This window comes from Ovis aries, chromosome 7 (genome assembly GCF_016772045.2).
Source record: "Ovis aries strain OAR_USU_Benz2616 breed Rambouillet chromosome 7, ARS-UI_Ramb_v3.0, whole genome shotgun sequence".
NCBI lineage: Eukaryota > Metazoa > Chordata > Mammalia > Artiodactyla > Bovidae > Ovis > Ovis aries.
In genome coordinates, this window is record NC_056060.1 from 3219848 (window position 1) to 3236292 (window position 16445).

The window sequence follows — 16445 nt, forward strand, 5'->3', positions numbered from 1 at the left end:
TATATACAGAGTACATCATGAGAAATGCTGGACTGGAAGAAGCACAAGCTGGAATCAAGATTGTTGGGAGAAATATCAATAACCTCAGATATGCAGATGACACCACCCTTATGGCAGAAAGTGAAGAGGAACTAAAAGCCTCTTGATGAAAGTGAAAGAGGAGAGTGAAAAAGTTGGCTTAAAGCTCAACATTCTGAAAACGAAGATCATGGCATCTGGTCCCATCACTTCATGGGAAATAGATGGGGAAACAGTGGAAACAGTGTCAGACTTTATTTTGGGGGCTCCAAAATCACTGCAGATGGTGATTGCAGCCATGAAATTAAAAGACACTTACTCCTTGGAAGGAAAGTTATGACCAACCTAGATTGTGCATTCAAAAGCAGAGACATTACTTTGCTGACTAAGGTCCGTCTAGTCAAGGCTATGGTTTTTCCTGTGGTCATGTATGGATGTGAGAGTTGGACTGTGAAGAAGGCTGAGCGCTGAAGAATTGATGCTTTTGAACTGTGGTGTTGGAGAAGACTCTTGAGAGTCCCTTGGACTGCAAGGAGATCCAACCAGTCCATTCTGAAGGGGAGCGGCCCTGGGATTTCTTTGGAAGGAATGATGCTAAAAGCTGAAACTCGAGTACTTTGGCCACCTCATTCGAAGAGTTGACTCACTGGAAAAGACTTAGATGTTGGGAGGGATTGAGGGCAGGAGGAGAAGGGGATGACAGAGGATGAGATGGCTGGATGGCATCACGGACTCGATGGACGTGAGTCTGAGTGAACTCCGGGAGTTGGTGATGGACAGGGAGGCCTGGCTTGTTGTGATTCATGGGGTTGCAAAGAGTCAGACACGACTGAGCGACTGAACTGAACTGAATTGATATTTACAGGATCTTAAATCTTAAAAAAAAAAAAAAGCCCTCTGAATACACATTCTCTTTCATAATGCATGAGATATTCCCTTGGATAGACCACAACTTAGTGACAAAAAACGTTCAAATGAATTTATGAAAACAGAAATCATTTGAAACATCTTTCTGACCACAACTGTATGAAACTAGAAATCAACAACAGAAAGAAAAATGTGAACAAAAATAAACACAAGGAGGGTAAACCACATGCGACTGAAAAGCAAATTTGTCACTGATGAAATAGAAAAAGAAATAAGAAAGTACTTCAAGATGAATGACAATGAAAATACAACTATACAAAATTTATGAGATGAAGCAAAAGCATTTCTAAGAGGGAAGTTCAAAGCAGTACAGGCTTTCCTGGAGAAACAGGAAAAATCTCAAATAAAACATAACCTACCACCTCAAAGAACTAGAAATGAAGAACAAACAAAACCCACAGTCAGCAGAAGGTATAATAAAGAGAAGAGATGAATCTCTATCATAGAGATTTAAAACATAGAAAATATCAATAAAACCAAGAGTTGGTGTTTTGAAAAGATAAACAAAAACCTCTAACCAGTTTTACTAAGAAAAGAGAGAAAACCCAAATAAGCAAAATAGGAAATCAAAGAGAAGAAATAAGTGATACCATAGAAATATAAAAAGTCATAAGAAAATACTATGAACATATGCTAACAAATTGGGCAACCTAGAAGAAATGGACAAGTTTCTAGAAACATACAGCCTGCCAAAACTGAGTCAAGAAGAAACAGAGAATTTGGAACAAACTGATCACTAAAAGTGAAAAGGAATCTGTTAAAAAAAAAAAAAAATCCTTGCAAACAAAAGTCCAGGACCAGATGGCTTTACTGGAGAAGTCCATCAAACACATAAAAAACATATACCAATCCTTTTCAAGCTACTTCAAAAGACTGAGGAGCAGGGAACATTCCCACAGTCATTTTGTGAAGCTACCATCACCCTGGGGCCAAATCCAAACAAAGACTACAAAAAAGAATATTATAAGCCAATATCTTTGAATATACGGGCTCCCTGATAACTCAGCTGTAAAGAATCCACCTGCAATGCAGGAGATCCCAGTTTGATTTCTGGGTTGGGAGGATCCCCAGGAGAAGGGATAGGCTACCCCCACTCCAGTATTCTTGGGCTTCCCTGGTGGCTCAGTTGGTGAGGAATCCACCTGCAATGAGGGAGACCTGGGTTCATTCTCTGGGTTGGGAAGATCCCTTGGAGGAGGGCATGGCACCCCACTCCAGTATTCTTGCCTGGAGAATCCCCATGGACAGAGGAGCCTGGCGGGCTGTAGCCCATAGAGTTTCAAAGAACTGGGCATGACTGAGTGACTAACTACACAGCACATCTTTGAATATAAATGTAAAAATGTTCAACAAAATATTTGCAAAGCGAATTCAGTAATCCATAAAAAAATCAGATATTACTTGGAAATATTATATTTGCAATGATTGCAATGTTTTAAGAGGTTATTTATTAATATTATTTGCTTGTGGCCTTACTATTTTCAGCTCCCTGAATTATCAGTTTTACCCTTTATATTTTATTTTCTCAAAGACTTTCTTGATTCAAATTTGATATCTTTAATTTCTTGAAAAGCTAACTGATTGTGGTTGTTTTTTGTTTTTTGTTTTTTGTTTTTGTTGTTGTTGTTGTTTTGCCCATAGTTCTCATTTAGCATGGATTATAGAAAAAAAAATGATTCTTTATACTTGCTATTTGGATAAAACAAAGGCTGAAGATGTGTAACTCTATAGAAAACCTCTGTTGTCACATCACTGTGACCACCTCCATCTCTCCCTCAATCAGTGCTAGATGAAATAATTCCAGAGAGTTCAGTGGAATTAACTTTTTATAGCAAAGTTTAGGAAATTTTTATTTTAGTTTGTCTAAAGTCCTCAAAGACCAGTTACTCCCATTAGGTAAATACTCAGCTACTTCAGTGGTAAAACTGAGCCCAATCTGTAGGTCGTCTCTAGTTTTGTTCTTATCCGTATAAAAATCTGCTGGTTAGAATCTGATTCTGATGCAGTTCTTGCCCTGATGGTTACAACAACCGTTTCCATTTTGGAAATAGAAACGTCAACAGAGGTCTAATTAACTCTGGGATGGTAACTTACCATCTTGAGTTCATGGACAACCAACACCAAACATTTAGCAACCTTGATTAAAGACCACAGTGGAGTTTCCTTTCCATGAAGCAAAACAAAGCAAAGCAAAAATTAAGTTTACATCTAAAAATTCAGTAATTCACTAATACATCAGTAAATAAATAAGACTTTGATTCTCAGATGTTTGCGTAGCCTCTAGGTTTTACTTTTTTCCACTAGGCAGCAACTTTATGAGTTTAACTTTAACTAAATATTAGTTCAACAAACCCTGGACACCTCGCATGAATCGGACGCTAACTTAAACAAAGGGAATCGTTTGTTGCCATACGGGGAAATACAGAGGTGGGCATGTAAGAGACTAGGAAAGGATAGGTTCACGTGCTTGAGCTTTCTGGACTTATTTCCTTTCTTTTTATTATATTTTAAAGCATATATTTATTGTATGAGATTCACCTGGGAAGCAACACCTAAAAGCCGCCCTTCATCGCCTCATCCACATCTGCACCTCAGCACTTACCACTAGTCCTGATGGTGTCTGTCCTATGAACTTAGATACGTCTCGTGTGTGCGTGTGTGCATGCACGCTCAGTTCACTAGTCCTGATGGTGTCTGTCCTGTGAATTTATATACGTCTGGTGTGTGCGTGTGTGCGTGTATGCTCAGTTCACTAGTCCTGATGGTGTCTGTCCTGTGAATTTATATACGTCTGGTGTGTGCGTGTGTGCGTGCACGCTCAGTTCACTAGTCCTGATGGTGTCTGTCCTGTGAATTTATATACGTCTGGTGTGTGCGTGTGTGCGTGCATGCTCAGTTGTGTCCAACTCTTTGTGACCCCATGGACTGTGGCCCACCAGGCTCTTCTGTCCATGGCATTTTTCAGGAAATAATACTGGAGCGGGTTGCCATTTCCTCCTCCTTGGGGATCTTCCTGACCCAAGGGTTGAACTTGAGTCTCTTGTGTCTCCTGCATTAGCAGGAGGATTCCTTTACTGCTGCGTCACCCGAGAAACCCCAGGTAGAAGCATGTAAGTATTATATATGGGATCATACTGTATGAATTGGTCTGTCATTTGGTTTTGTTTAATGATAAGAGTATGGGCGATAATTCTATAGGTTTTATTCATCCTCTACATATAGGACTTATTCACCATTTTAAGAAGAACTATTATAGGATGCCTTCATGGGTATTTATTTTATTCTGTTTTGTTTTCCAATAAAGGACATCATTGTAAATATATCTTTGTGCACATTTGCAAATATTTCTAAGGAATAGTTTTTTATTAGTGGACTTCTTAAGTGAAAAATATTCATTTAACATTTGACAGATTCTTGTCAAATTGGCTTCAAATAGGCTTTACCAATTTATACTCATATCTATGGTATATGAAAAAACTGGTGTCTTGTGTCCTCACCAATGCATTATACAGTATTAGTCAGTCTAATGGAAATAAACATCATTTCAATTTGTATTTCCTTGATTATTCAAAAGTCTTTTTCTGCTTTCTTGGGCCATTAAAATTTCATCTTCTTTGAATTGCTTGCTCATGTCCTTTGTATTAGTCTTCTACTCAGTTCTTTAGTTTTTCTCATATCAAATTCTTAAGCCTTTTAAAAAACATATTTCTTGATATTAAAATCTTCTGTCTGTTAAATATGACACTCATCTTTTTTTTGGTTTTGGTCCCTATGGATGTCTTGTAACGCTATAAGATCAAATCAGTTGTCTTTTCCTTTATGGCTGTTTAGTTTAGTCAGTTTTAGGAAAACCTTTCTCATGTTATGATCATGAACTATATTTTCTTTATTTTCTTCTATACTTCTGTAGTTTCGCTTCTTAAATCGAGTGCGCTGTGTTTTTAAAGATTAGTTCCGTCAACTACATAAAGAAGTCTTAGAAAGCTTCTCTAAACATTTGAGGCAAGTGTCTTTGTTTTTAAAAATCAAATAAGAAACAGTCCCCTGTCCTTTTAACTTCCTAAAGACATACTCTGTGTCATATCCCTTACTACATTCAAATGTGGACTCGTGTTCCCTCTTGTTTATTTCCTCTTCCGGTCTGCTGGGAATCGAGGCTTCTCTAGTTAGTCACCTGAAAACTTCATCCTTCTCACGTTTTCTGACCAGCGCTGAAGACTGTGAAACCATGACCCTCCTTAAACCTGCTATAATGAAGGCTGCTTCCTAGGAAAACTCAGACAGTCCCTTAAGGAAAAAAATGAGAAAAACAGAAAACAGATCATAAGGGCCTCCTAAGGACTATAAATCTAAGACAGACATAAGATATTTTCTTTGCCACTTGTTAAAGAAAGGGACAAAAGTGAAGCAAAAAGCCCTTCCTTGCCATATCTTGGTAAATCTAACCAAAACTGACTTCTCTACCCTTTCCCCTGGGTGGAGATCTAATAAAAAAATCAACACTCTGGCCTGCTAAGGTAGCAAGTGGTACCCCTTCAATTATGTCAGAATTTCCTACTTGTCGGTAAGATTCAGTTTTTAAATTGTTGTTCTTTTCTTTGCTGTTCTCTACAGTCCTGATCTTGGGATAAGCAAAATGCTAACATCTATAACAGGAAATATAAAAGTACTTTATCTTAGAACTCTGCTTAATAACCTAGAAAAATCTTTTTGAGTAATCTTATTTCAGTGGCTTAGTACACTTCATATTATACTTATCCTCAAGAACAAAGTGTTCTGTTCTCTACATCTTTTTTTTTTTCATTATCTATGAGACCACTAAAAGAAACGTATTAAAAAACTGTTTTACTGAAGTATTTAATAAACTTAAACAAAAACATGACCTTTTCTTGGCTAGAGATAAAAACAAAAAACTCCATGAACAAATTAGTTCTTCATGTAAGAATGGGAAATGGGAATTTTGCATTCCCCTGAGTTAATACCCAATTCCGAGCTCCCCTAGACAACCATTCATGTGAGAGCTTTGAACGTTGGTTTGGCTTTCATTAAGAGGGCCTCTGACTCCCCTGATCTCTTTTGAAGTGAGCATTGAAGTAAGTCTGATCCTGGTGGTACAGTCACTTGTCAGTATCAAATGAGACCTCTGCCACCTACACAGTGCCTGCCTGGTGCTATGCTTTCTTGACTGCTGAGGCCTTTAAGATGTTTGCTTCAAACAGCCAGACCACGTGCTGTTGGTTGGGTGCAGAGTGCACTTTTGTTGCCAGCCCTCTAGCCTGAGAGTGTATAACTCCCCGAACTGCCACAGCTAACCTCTTTAAAAAGACTTTAGTCTCACCATCCTGTGTTTGCACTGCTTAAGGGGGATGGAGCTGACTCATCACAGAGAACTTAATCAGTGGTCACAAGTGACCATGATGACTTATCTTCAAAGGATACTTTAGTCTTAGTTACTGTCTGCTAGAATCATATGATAAAGGTGATTTTTAACTGTAGAATTCAGGACAAAATATAACTGAGTTTTACTTATATGTAAGAGAAATTTACATTCCACAATTAAAATAAAAATTCCTCAGCTCATTTTTATTGAAATTCTTCTTGGATATTTATTGAATCATGATTCTGTTAGGATTTAAAAGCCATTTAGATAGAGTCTCAAAGAAGAAAGTCTGGAATCCTCAAATTCCTTAAAATGCATGGATAATATCCTTGCCTGGGAAATCCCATGGACAGAGCCTGGGGTCACAAGAGTCGGAGACAACTTAGGGACTAAAACACCACAATAGTAACTCGTGCTACTTAGGAAAACTTATTCCTGCTCCACTCTAATTTTATCTAATACTGCCTCAGCACTGTTCATTCTAAACTGATACTTTCATTTAAGCGTTCAGTTACGTTTGGGAATGTCTCTTATCAGTTGTTAACTTTCTTGATATATCATTCACATAATATGTAAGTCACCCATTCCAAGTGTACAAATTAATGATTGTTAGCGTATTCACAGAGTTATGTGACTATTACCATGCTATGCCATGCCAAGTCTTTTCAGTCGTGTCCGACTCTTTGTAACCCTATGGACTGTAGCCCACCAGGCTCCTCCATGGGAGGAGGAGAATCCCTCCACGGGATTCTCTAGGCAGGAATACTAGAGTGGGTTGCCATTCCCTTCTCCAGGGCCCTTCTCCAGGGGGACTCCTCGACTCAGGATCAATCCCGAGTCTCTTACATCTCCTGCATTGATTGGCGGGCACATTCTTTATCACTAGCGCCACCTTAAAATATTTTTATCACATCAGTAAGAAACACTTTGCTTTATTTTTATCACATCAGTAAGAAACACTTTGCTTATTAATGAATCCCCATTTCTGCTGCCTCCTTACCCCCAGCATAAGACAACCACTAATGTAACATTTTGTTTATAGATTTGCTTATACTGGATATTTCCTATGGATAGAATCCTACATGTTGTCTTTTGTGACTGACTTCCTTTTACATTCTTCAAAGTTCCTCCTTGTTGTAGCATTTATCACGATTTCATTGCTTTTCACTGATGAGTAATATTCCACTTTAAAAATATACCATGTTTTATTTATACACGTACCAGTTGATAGACATTTGAATTCTTTCCAGTGTTTAGCTATTTAAATAATGCTGCTGTAAACATTTATGTGCAAGTTTTTGTGTAGATGTATATTTTCATTTCTCTAGACTATGTGCCTAGGAGTAGAATTGCTGGATAATATGCTAGTTTTAGAATTAATATTTTAAGGCACTTCTAAATGTTTTACAAAGCTGCTTGTACATTCCTACCAGCAATGTATGAGTGTTCAAATTTCACCATGTCCTCTCCAACATGTGTTATTGCTTGTCTTTCTGATTAAAGACATCTTAGGGGTTATGAAGTGGCATTATAGTTCTGATTGACATTTTCCTAGTGGCTAATGATGTTGAGCACTTATTTTCATGTGTTATTTGTCACTATTATACCTTCTTTTAGAAATGTCTATTCAAAGGCTTTGGGTTGTTTATTCTTTTCATGATCAAGTTTAAAGAGTTCTTTATATTTTGGGTACAAGTCCCTTTTCACATCTATGACTTGCAAATATTTTCTCCCAGTGGCAGAAAGTGTAGAGGAACTAAAGAGTCTCTTGATGAGAGTGAAGGAGAAAAGTGAAAGAGCCAGCTTAAAACTAAATATTAAAAAAAAAAAGAAGAAGATCATGGGCATCCGGCCCCAATACTTCATGGCAAAGAGAGGGGGGAAGAAGTGGCAGTTTTCCCCTTATTGGGCTCTAAAATCACTGGATTGTGACTGCAGCCTTGAAATAAGATGATTGCTTCTTGGCAGGAAAGCTATGCCAAACCTAGGCAGTGTATTGAAAAGCAGAGACATTACTCTGCTGACAAAGGTCCATATATTCAAGGCTATGGTTTTCCCTCATGTATGGTTGTGAGAACTGGACCATAAAGAAGGCAGAATGATGAAGAATCAATGCCTTTGAACTGTGGTCTGGAGAAGACTCCTGAAAGTCCATTGGACAGCAAGGAGATCAAACTAGTCAACCTTCAGGGAAATCAACCCTGTATACTCATTGGAAGGACTGATACTGAAGCTGAAGCTCCAGTATTTTGGTCATCTGATGCAAAGAACTGACTCACTGGAAAAAGTCTCTAATGCTGGGAAAGACTGAGGGCAGAAGGAGAAGAAGGCATCAGAGGATGATATGGCTGGATGGTATCACCGATGCAATGGACGTGAACTTGGGCAAACTTTGGGAGATTGTGAGGGACAGGGAGGCCTGGTGTGCTGCCATCCTTGGGTTGCAAGGAGTCGGACATGAGTGAGTGACTGAACTGAACTGATATTCAATTTGATTGGATTTTGTTGAGAATTTTGCATCTGTGTTCATAAATAATATCAGTCTTTAGATTTTTCTTGTGATGTCCCTAAGTTCAAGAATCTTTTTTTTTTTTTTCTTGTCAGCTCAAATCTGTTGAGCCCCTCTAGTGAAGTCTTCATTTTGGTTATTGTACTCTTCAGCTCCAGAATTTCCATTTTATTCTTTTAAATAAGTTATATCTCTTTATTGGCATTTGCTGTTTGATGAGTCATTCCCATCATACCTCCCTTTAGCCATTCTTTAATTATGATACAGCACTGGGCTTGTGAACCATGCTTGTTCAGTACATTTGTCAACAGAGTGTTTTGAAATAGTGAGACAGGGATGATCACTTCCCTCTAAATAACATGGTTGTATATATGAAATATCATATATATATATGATACAGCTGTTTTACCTACCATAAGGTAAATTAGTTTGGCCAATATATATGGAAGAGGACAATGGCATGCAAACACCTGAGGAAAGTTGCGGGAACCCTGAGGAAGTTTTAAGCTCTGAAACAAACAGAACCGGCGTATTCCGTAATTGTGATATTTTCAGTTATACGAACCAAGAAATACCCAGAAGAGCTGGGAGCCAGGCCTGCTAGGTCCCTGCAGGACTGCAGACAAGTTCCTCCAAGTCACAGGGCAAGGAGCTTGAGCCTCTTTCTTCTCCCTTATTATGTAAAAAAGACAAAATGGACTCTGTTAGTGAGAATAAGTAGTCTTCACGGGCCTTCAGTTTTTACTGTGAATGTTGCCAAAAATGAGAAATGCCAAGGGTGCCAGCAAAGTCAGCAGAAGACTGTATCTGAAGAGACTAGGATCTGTATTTTTTAATATTTTTTAATTGGGCACCTTGGACCTGTGTACGTACAGCACTGCGGTTTTATCCAGTCTTGTATCAGAGCCTCATGAATTATTCTGTTGATCAAATGAAGTTAACAAAATGACAGTAGTTGAGAATCTCAGAATCCCAATCAAGCCGGGGAGGACATGTCCATGAGGTCATTCAAAGACAGTGAATGGTAATAGCCAGCTACTGCTCCTTGACTTTTAGTGGGGTGCCAGCCAGTATGAGCAGATAGAGTCAATAACCTTATCCTTCTCCTCTGCAGGAGAGGCTGCAAGGGTGTTAAACAGACTCACCAGACAGAAGACTATACTTGAGGGTTACCTTTTTCCTGCTACTCAGTAACTGCGTGACCTGGGGTAACCCAGGTACCCCATTTCAGGATTATCCTTACCTGTAAAGCAGAAGTGATCATAAAAACTGCCCTGCCTTGGGGTAAGGGTGCTTGAGAGATGAAAATAAAATAACACATGAGAAACTGCTTTATAAACTAGAATGTGCTATTCAATAAGTCTTTCTTTATGACTTCGTAGCTCGAATATGTGTTTCTAGCTGCCCAGGTACATCTGTTTATATAATCCATAGATGATTTTTAAGAGACTTATCACAGGAAATAATTTCAACCTGTTCACCTATTTATTTATGTAACATCATTCAATTATACTGGCAAAACTAGTATAGCTTCTTTTTTTTTTTCTCTGCACAACTGAGACTTTTATAGATATGGTAATTAGCTGAGACATGGTAGGAAGCAAGGATGAGGGTAAAACAAATTTGGAAATGTTAAGATGTTAATGAATAAGTCCTAACAGTATAATTAATCTCTGAATAATAGTGGTATTACTAAAAATTAACAAGACTGTCATCAATAAGCTCACTCAAGTCTTGATACTTTCTATTAATAATGTGGGAGCATAAAGAATATGATACACAAAGATATTTTACTGTTCTCTTCAAATGTACATTTCTTATGAATTGAGAACAATATGTGGTTTAAAAATAAGTGTTTTTTAATGAAATGTGTCAGTAAACAAAGGATTGTTGTTGTGCTGAGAGAACAACTCTGATATTTTCCCAAGTCCCCATTTGCATCAAATGCTAAGCAAACTATAGTTCAAAGAGGCTGTGGCTTGTTACAACTTCTGCGGTTGGCACCATCAAATAATTTACTTACCTGGGCAAAGACAAAGAAAAATCTCAGAAAAACACTTATTTTGTAGGTCGAAGAATCTCTCAGAGCACTCAATGTGGCAAACAGATGCCCTGGTGCCTGCATCAGCTGTTCTGACAGCCTTTTCAAATAGACCAGAAACATCGACATTCAAGAGTCCTGCTTTTTATAAGAAACAGAGATAGCATAGACTAGTAATTCCTGTGAAAAAGAGAATTAAAAAGAAAAAGAAAACTGTTGGCATAATATAAATCTGCATAAAGTAAAGGATTAAGTGCAAACGACCCGAAGCTTTTTCCCAAGCCCCCGTGGTCTGGGAAAATCATCCAAGACCGATATTAGGTGTTTGTGGAGTGCTTTGGGAGTGTTATATGTATGTGTCTGCTCACCAGCTTGAAATACGACAAATAAGAAAAAGCAATCTTTCTAACCCATAAGGGTAAACAAAAAGTAATTTTTATAAGAACATGACGCTAGAAGATAAAGGGCATTTAAATGATAGGATTTGAAATGTATTTTGTGGATGAGTATGACCTCTGGTGTTAAACTAGAGAAATTTCCAGCACTTATGTATCTTAATGACAGAAAGAGAAGCAAATGCAACTTTTTAAGAGCTTATTATTGGAGGTTGCAAGCCCTTGTATTGTGACCTTGCTTCCAACCTCTTTTTATTTCCTCCCTCTCTCTTTCCCTCCTCACTCTCACAAATAAAATGAGTATTTACTATGTGTGAAGTACTGTCCATGGAAAGAATATTATCTTTGTTGTTCTAACTACTTAACATGGTACATCTATAATCCCAATTAGGGAGAAAAATAGCAAAATGATGGTACACTATATGAAAAGTTTACATACAAGCTTGAAATCGGTTTGCTAATTTTACAAAGAAAAGAGGCTGATGAAAAGAGCTCCTTAAATGTGCCTCTGTCATAACCCAATAGTGTAAAATGTCCTAAACAATAATGTTATGAGGATTCAGACTAAAATAGAAACTTACTGTGAGATCTTGTCATTTTTCATCATCAAACTAATAGCAGATGATCATACTCTCCAAATGCAGGCGTTTATTGTCAAGAACATTTTTGGAGTGTGTGTGATAGATGATTCCTTGAAACAGAAAGATGATGAGTATCTGACCAACTCTTACCTTCGTCTCTCTCCAATCACAGTGGGTTTCATATTATTTCATGAGCTTCTCAGGTGCTGGCTAAGAGGAAGCACTGGTCATTTGAGTTTTGTTATTCTTCCGGTTCCTCATGTTATATGCCAAATCTCCATTTCTTTCTTACCTTGTGCATCCTTTCCTCCCAACCCTCCTTGAATGTCAACAGTCTTTGTTTCCACATGATTAAAGGGACTGCACCTAATCTTGTACTAGACAAAGTATGCAACATTTATTTCCCTGTTGTTTTGTTTGTAGAACTTATTTGAAGCTTTGAATTTGTTATATGAGAAAGTCAGTTTGACAACAAAAGATGCAGATATTGCTTTTTGGGGGGGCAGTCATTTTAAAAACATTGTAATAACTCTTGAGCCTTATATCTAAATCTATAACAGTTTAGTGTGGTAACAGTTATTATATTTGGAGAGGGTATTGATGTAGTCTTTCATTTAAATTTACAAAAGGCTAATGAGAGTATTAATTTGCCATGATAAATATATTTGATGTATTTAAATTTGGAAGGATGAATCAAACTTTTTCACTTAATCAGCGCTGTGTACAACTAGAAGGAGGTCATATAATTCATTACGAAGTGAAAATAAATGTATTATGAATTTTGTGCTTGAGTTGAATTTTACTTCACACCAGAAGGTGAAAAAATTTTAATTTGGAAGCTTTTGTTGTAATTTCAAATTACTCGTTAGAATTGTTTTTAAAAGTCATGCTCACCACACAATTCATGCAGATGTACTCAGCTACCTCAAAGATTATATGAACGTAATAATTGTAAATGTGTTATTGAATTGCCAAAAATCATAATAGAATATAAAAATAAAATGCTGTCTCCAGCTTTTAGCCCTTCAAATTCTATTCTTGACCAAGACTACTGAGAAATGCACGTTCTCTGGGACTAAAAGCAACCCTCTCCTTTTTTTTTTTTTTTTTTTTCCTCCTGGATTTGTTTGCTTGCTATGCACAAAAAATTTAAAATTGTTTAACTCATGTCCAAATCCTAAAATGAATTATTCACTCCATAGCATTGAAACACATACACTCTCTTAGGAGCAGGTACCTTGTAAGCAACTTTAGGGCAGCTGCCGAGTAGAATATCAAGAAACTGGATCCAGCTGAGAATTTCAATTACCTAATGAAGGTGATCCGCTTTCACTTTAATTTCTTGGTCAGTCTAACTCTTTATAACGTCCATCATAAAAATAATGCTTTAAAATTACAATTTAAAAAGTAAATATTCAACTGGCCAGTGTATTTCATTCCATTTTCTGGAAATGGGGCTCTCAATTTACAAAGAAATACAAACGACAAACACGTAAGATGGAGCAGTAACAAAGAACCCTTGAAAGGTTCCCTTGCCGCTTTGTGATAGTGCAGTATATCGCCTAAAAGGAAGACACATCACAGGAAATTTGTGAGACACAAAACGTAATTTTTATTGGTTTATTAGCAAATAAATATTATATCTAACTCGAGCAAAACTCCAGTACTGTCCTCAAGCAACTATTATGCAGCCCGAGTTCTCATTATTAATAATTTCCCAGCCAGCGAAATTGACTGACGGTGTGAATCAGCCCGCGCCAGGCCCCTCTCCATCCGCCGCTGCAGTCAGGCACAGAAGACGCTCGGTGTTTGCGCATCAGTGATCCGCCTTTGCTTTGTGTCTGTGCCGCAGGTGGGGAGGAGGAAGAGGAACAGAAGAGGAGCTGGCGGTGGCTGGCGGTGGCTGAGCATCCCCCAAGACCCTCAAGCAAGCGTCCTCTCCAAGGCAGGAAAAGCCCACGGACCTACCCACTGGGGTGGCCAGAGGGCCTGAGCGCGTAACCCAGGACCCGGCGGCCGGGGGCGCCAGCCCCTCATGTTCCGCAGAAGGCGCAAATGTGAGCGGCGGTAGCTGGGAAAGCCCTCCACCCCCGCCAGGGGGACCCGGGAAGCCCAATCCAGCTCCTCGCGAGGACGGAGGGGATCCCCTCCTCCGGCCCCGCCCCCATCCTCCCCGGCCCAGGCGCCAAGGCGGTTAACCCTTGCTGCGCCGCAGCGCACTAGGGCGAGAGCACAGCGCAGCCTATCCCGACTACCAGGCGCCGAAGCCCAGCGGCCGGGGAAGATAAGGGCTCAAGGGCCGCTTGGATCTCGCCGCGGCCAACCTGGGGCTCAGGCGCCGGAGTTCTCACCAAGCCCTGCTGCACTGGCTCAGCTAGCCATCAAACCTTTTCTCTCCAAAGTGGGTGTCCCCTCAGTTATTTGGCGGGTAGCTGGCAGCCCACTCTCAGCAGGACAATCAGGGAGACGTAAGCGTGGGGCGAGGGGGCTGTTGTTCCGCAGCTCTTAAGAGGCGTGCATGCCGGTGAAAGAGTGGCCCTGGGTTCCGCACCGTTCCCTCGCCTGATGCCCTGGCTGGGGTGGCCCAACGTGCTGCAGTGCCCGGGCAAGTGATCGAGACTGCACGTCCGGCAATAGTTAGGGGGGCAGTGCAGCGGGAAGGAGGGACGTCCCTACCTTTTCCCCCCTCACTGCAAACCCGCTGCACTCCCCAGCCCTCTTGGGGCTCAAGGGTGGTCCCCTATCACCAGCAAGTGGAACCCTCGCCCTGCCCCTGTCCTAGCCTGAGCACCCTAGGGTTTTCATCCTGCAGATTCCCCCCTCCCCATCTCTCTCTCACACACACATGCTCCCCTAAACCTCGCGCCGCAAACTCAGTCTTGGTCCCCGCAGGTGATGTCATGCCCATTGTTTTGGTGCGCCCGACCAATCGGACTCGCCGCCTGGATTCTACCGGAGCCGGCATGGGCCCTTCCTCGCACCAGCAGCAGGAGTCTCCGCTCCCGACCATAACGCATTGCGCAGGGTGCACCACCGCCTGGTCTCCCTGCAGCTTTAACAGCCCTGACATGGAAACCCCATTGCAGTTCCAGCGCGGCTTCTTCTCGGAGCAGCCACCGCCGCCGTCGCGCTCCTCGCACCTGCATTGCCAGCAGCAGCAGCAGAGCCAGGACAAGCCGTGCGCGCCCTTCGCGCCCCTCCCGCACCCTCACCACCACCCGCACCTCGCGCACCAGCAGCCGGGCAGCGGCGGCAGCAGCCCATGCCTCCGGTGCAACAGCTGCGCCTCCTCCGGCGCCCCGGGGGCGGGGGCGGGGGATAACCTGTCCCTGCTGCTCCGTACCTCCTCGCCCGGCGGCGGCGCCTTCCGGACCCGCGCTTCCTCGCCGCTGTCGGGCTCGTCGTGCTGCTGCTGCTGCTCGTCGCGCCGGGGCAGCCAGCTCAATGTGAGCGAGCTGACGCCGTCCAGCCATGCCAGTGCGCTCCGGCAGCAGTACGCGCAACCGCCAGCGTCCGCCTCCCAGTACCACCAGTGCCACAGCCTGCAGCCCGCCGCCAGCCCCACGGGCAGCCTCGGCAGCCTGGGCTCTGGGCCCCCGCTCTCGCACTACCACCACCACCCGCACCCGGCGCACCACCAGCACCACCAGCCCCAGGCGCGCCGCGAGAGCAACCCCTTCACCGAAATAGCCATGAGCAGCTGTAGGTACAACGGGGGCGTCATGCGGCCGCTCAGCAACTTGAGCGCGTCCCGCCGGAACCTGCACGAGATGGACTCCGAGGCGCAGCCCCTACAGCCCCCGGTGTCTGTCGGCGGAGGTGGCGGCGCGTCCTCCCCGTCTGCTGCCGCGGCCGCCGCCGCTTCGTCCTCAGCCCCGGAGATCGTGGTATCCAAGCCCGAGCACAACAACTCCAATAACCTGGCGCTCTACGGAGCCGGCGGCGGCGGCAGCACTGGAGGAGGCGGCGGCGGCGGCGGCAGCGGGCATGGCAGCAGCAGTGGCACCAAGTCCAGCAAAAAGAAGAACCAGAACATCGGCTACAAGCTGGGCCACCGGCGCGCCCTGTTCGAGAAGCGCAAGCGGCTCAGCGACTATGCGCTCATCTTTGGCATGTTCGGCATCGTGGTTATGGTCATCGAGACCGAGCTGTCGTGGGGCGCCTACGACAAGGTAGGTGCTCGAGCCCTTTGCCCACCGTTCCCGGGCCGTAGAGCCGGACGCCTGGTGGTTGGGGTGGTCGCTGGCGGGACTCTCTGCCTGCGAGTCCCTGACGATCGGAGATGTCCGCCGCGAGGGCGAGTGCCACTCCGACTCGCACCCTTAACCCTAGTCTGGAGAGGAAGCTTTTCCGCGCGCAGCCAAAGTTCTGGGAGTGAATGCCCTGCCAGTTGGGTATTTTAAAGAAGTGATTTCAGGACTCCGTGGGGGAAAGCATGCTTTATTTCTCTCCTGAGGCCCACGATTTAGAAGGTCTCTTTCAAGCCCAAAGGCTTAAACTCAAAGATAACTTCCTCATGGATTTCATTTCGAGAGCCACAAGCTGCACTTGGGTCCGTGTACTTGTGGCCCCCGCTGCTGCTTGGCCTTCCCTG

General features: G+C 42.4%; 1 protein-coding gene across 2 annotated transcripts in view; it reads left to right on the forward strand.

The window, feature by feature from the left end:
* The window catches only part of KCNN2 (potassium calcium-activated channel subfamily N member 2), a 524409-nt gene that overhangs the window by 338273 nt on the left and 169691 nt on the right, over window positions 1-16445 (forward strand). For both annotated transcript variants that reach the window (XM_042251962.2, XM_027971450.3), the window contains 2 exons: window positions 13704-13908; window positions 14744-16023. In XM_042251962.2, coding sequence (XP_042107896.1) covers window positions 13887-13908; window positions 14744-16023 — 1302 coding nt within the window. In that variant the 5' untranslated portion in view covers window positions 13704-13886. The remainder of the gene's footprint in view (window positions 1-13703; window positions 13909-14743; window positions 16024-16445) is intronic.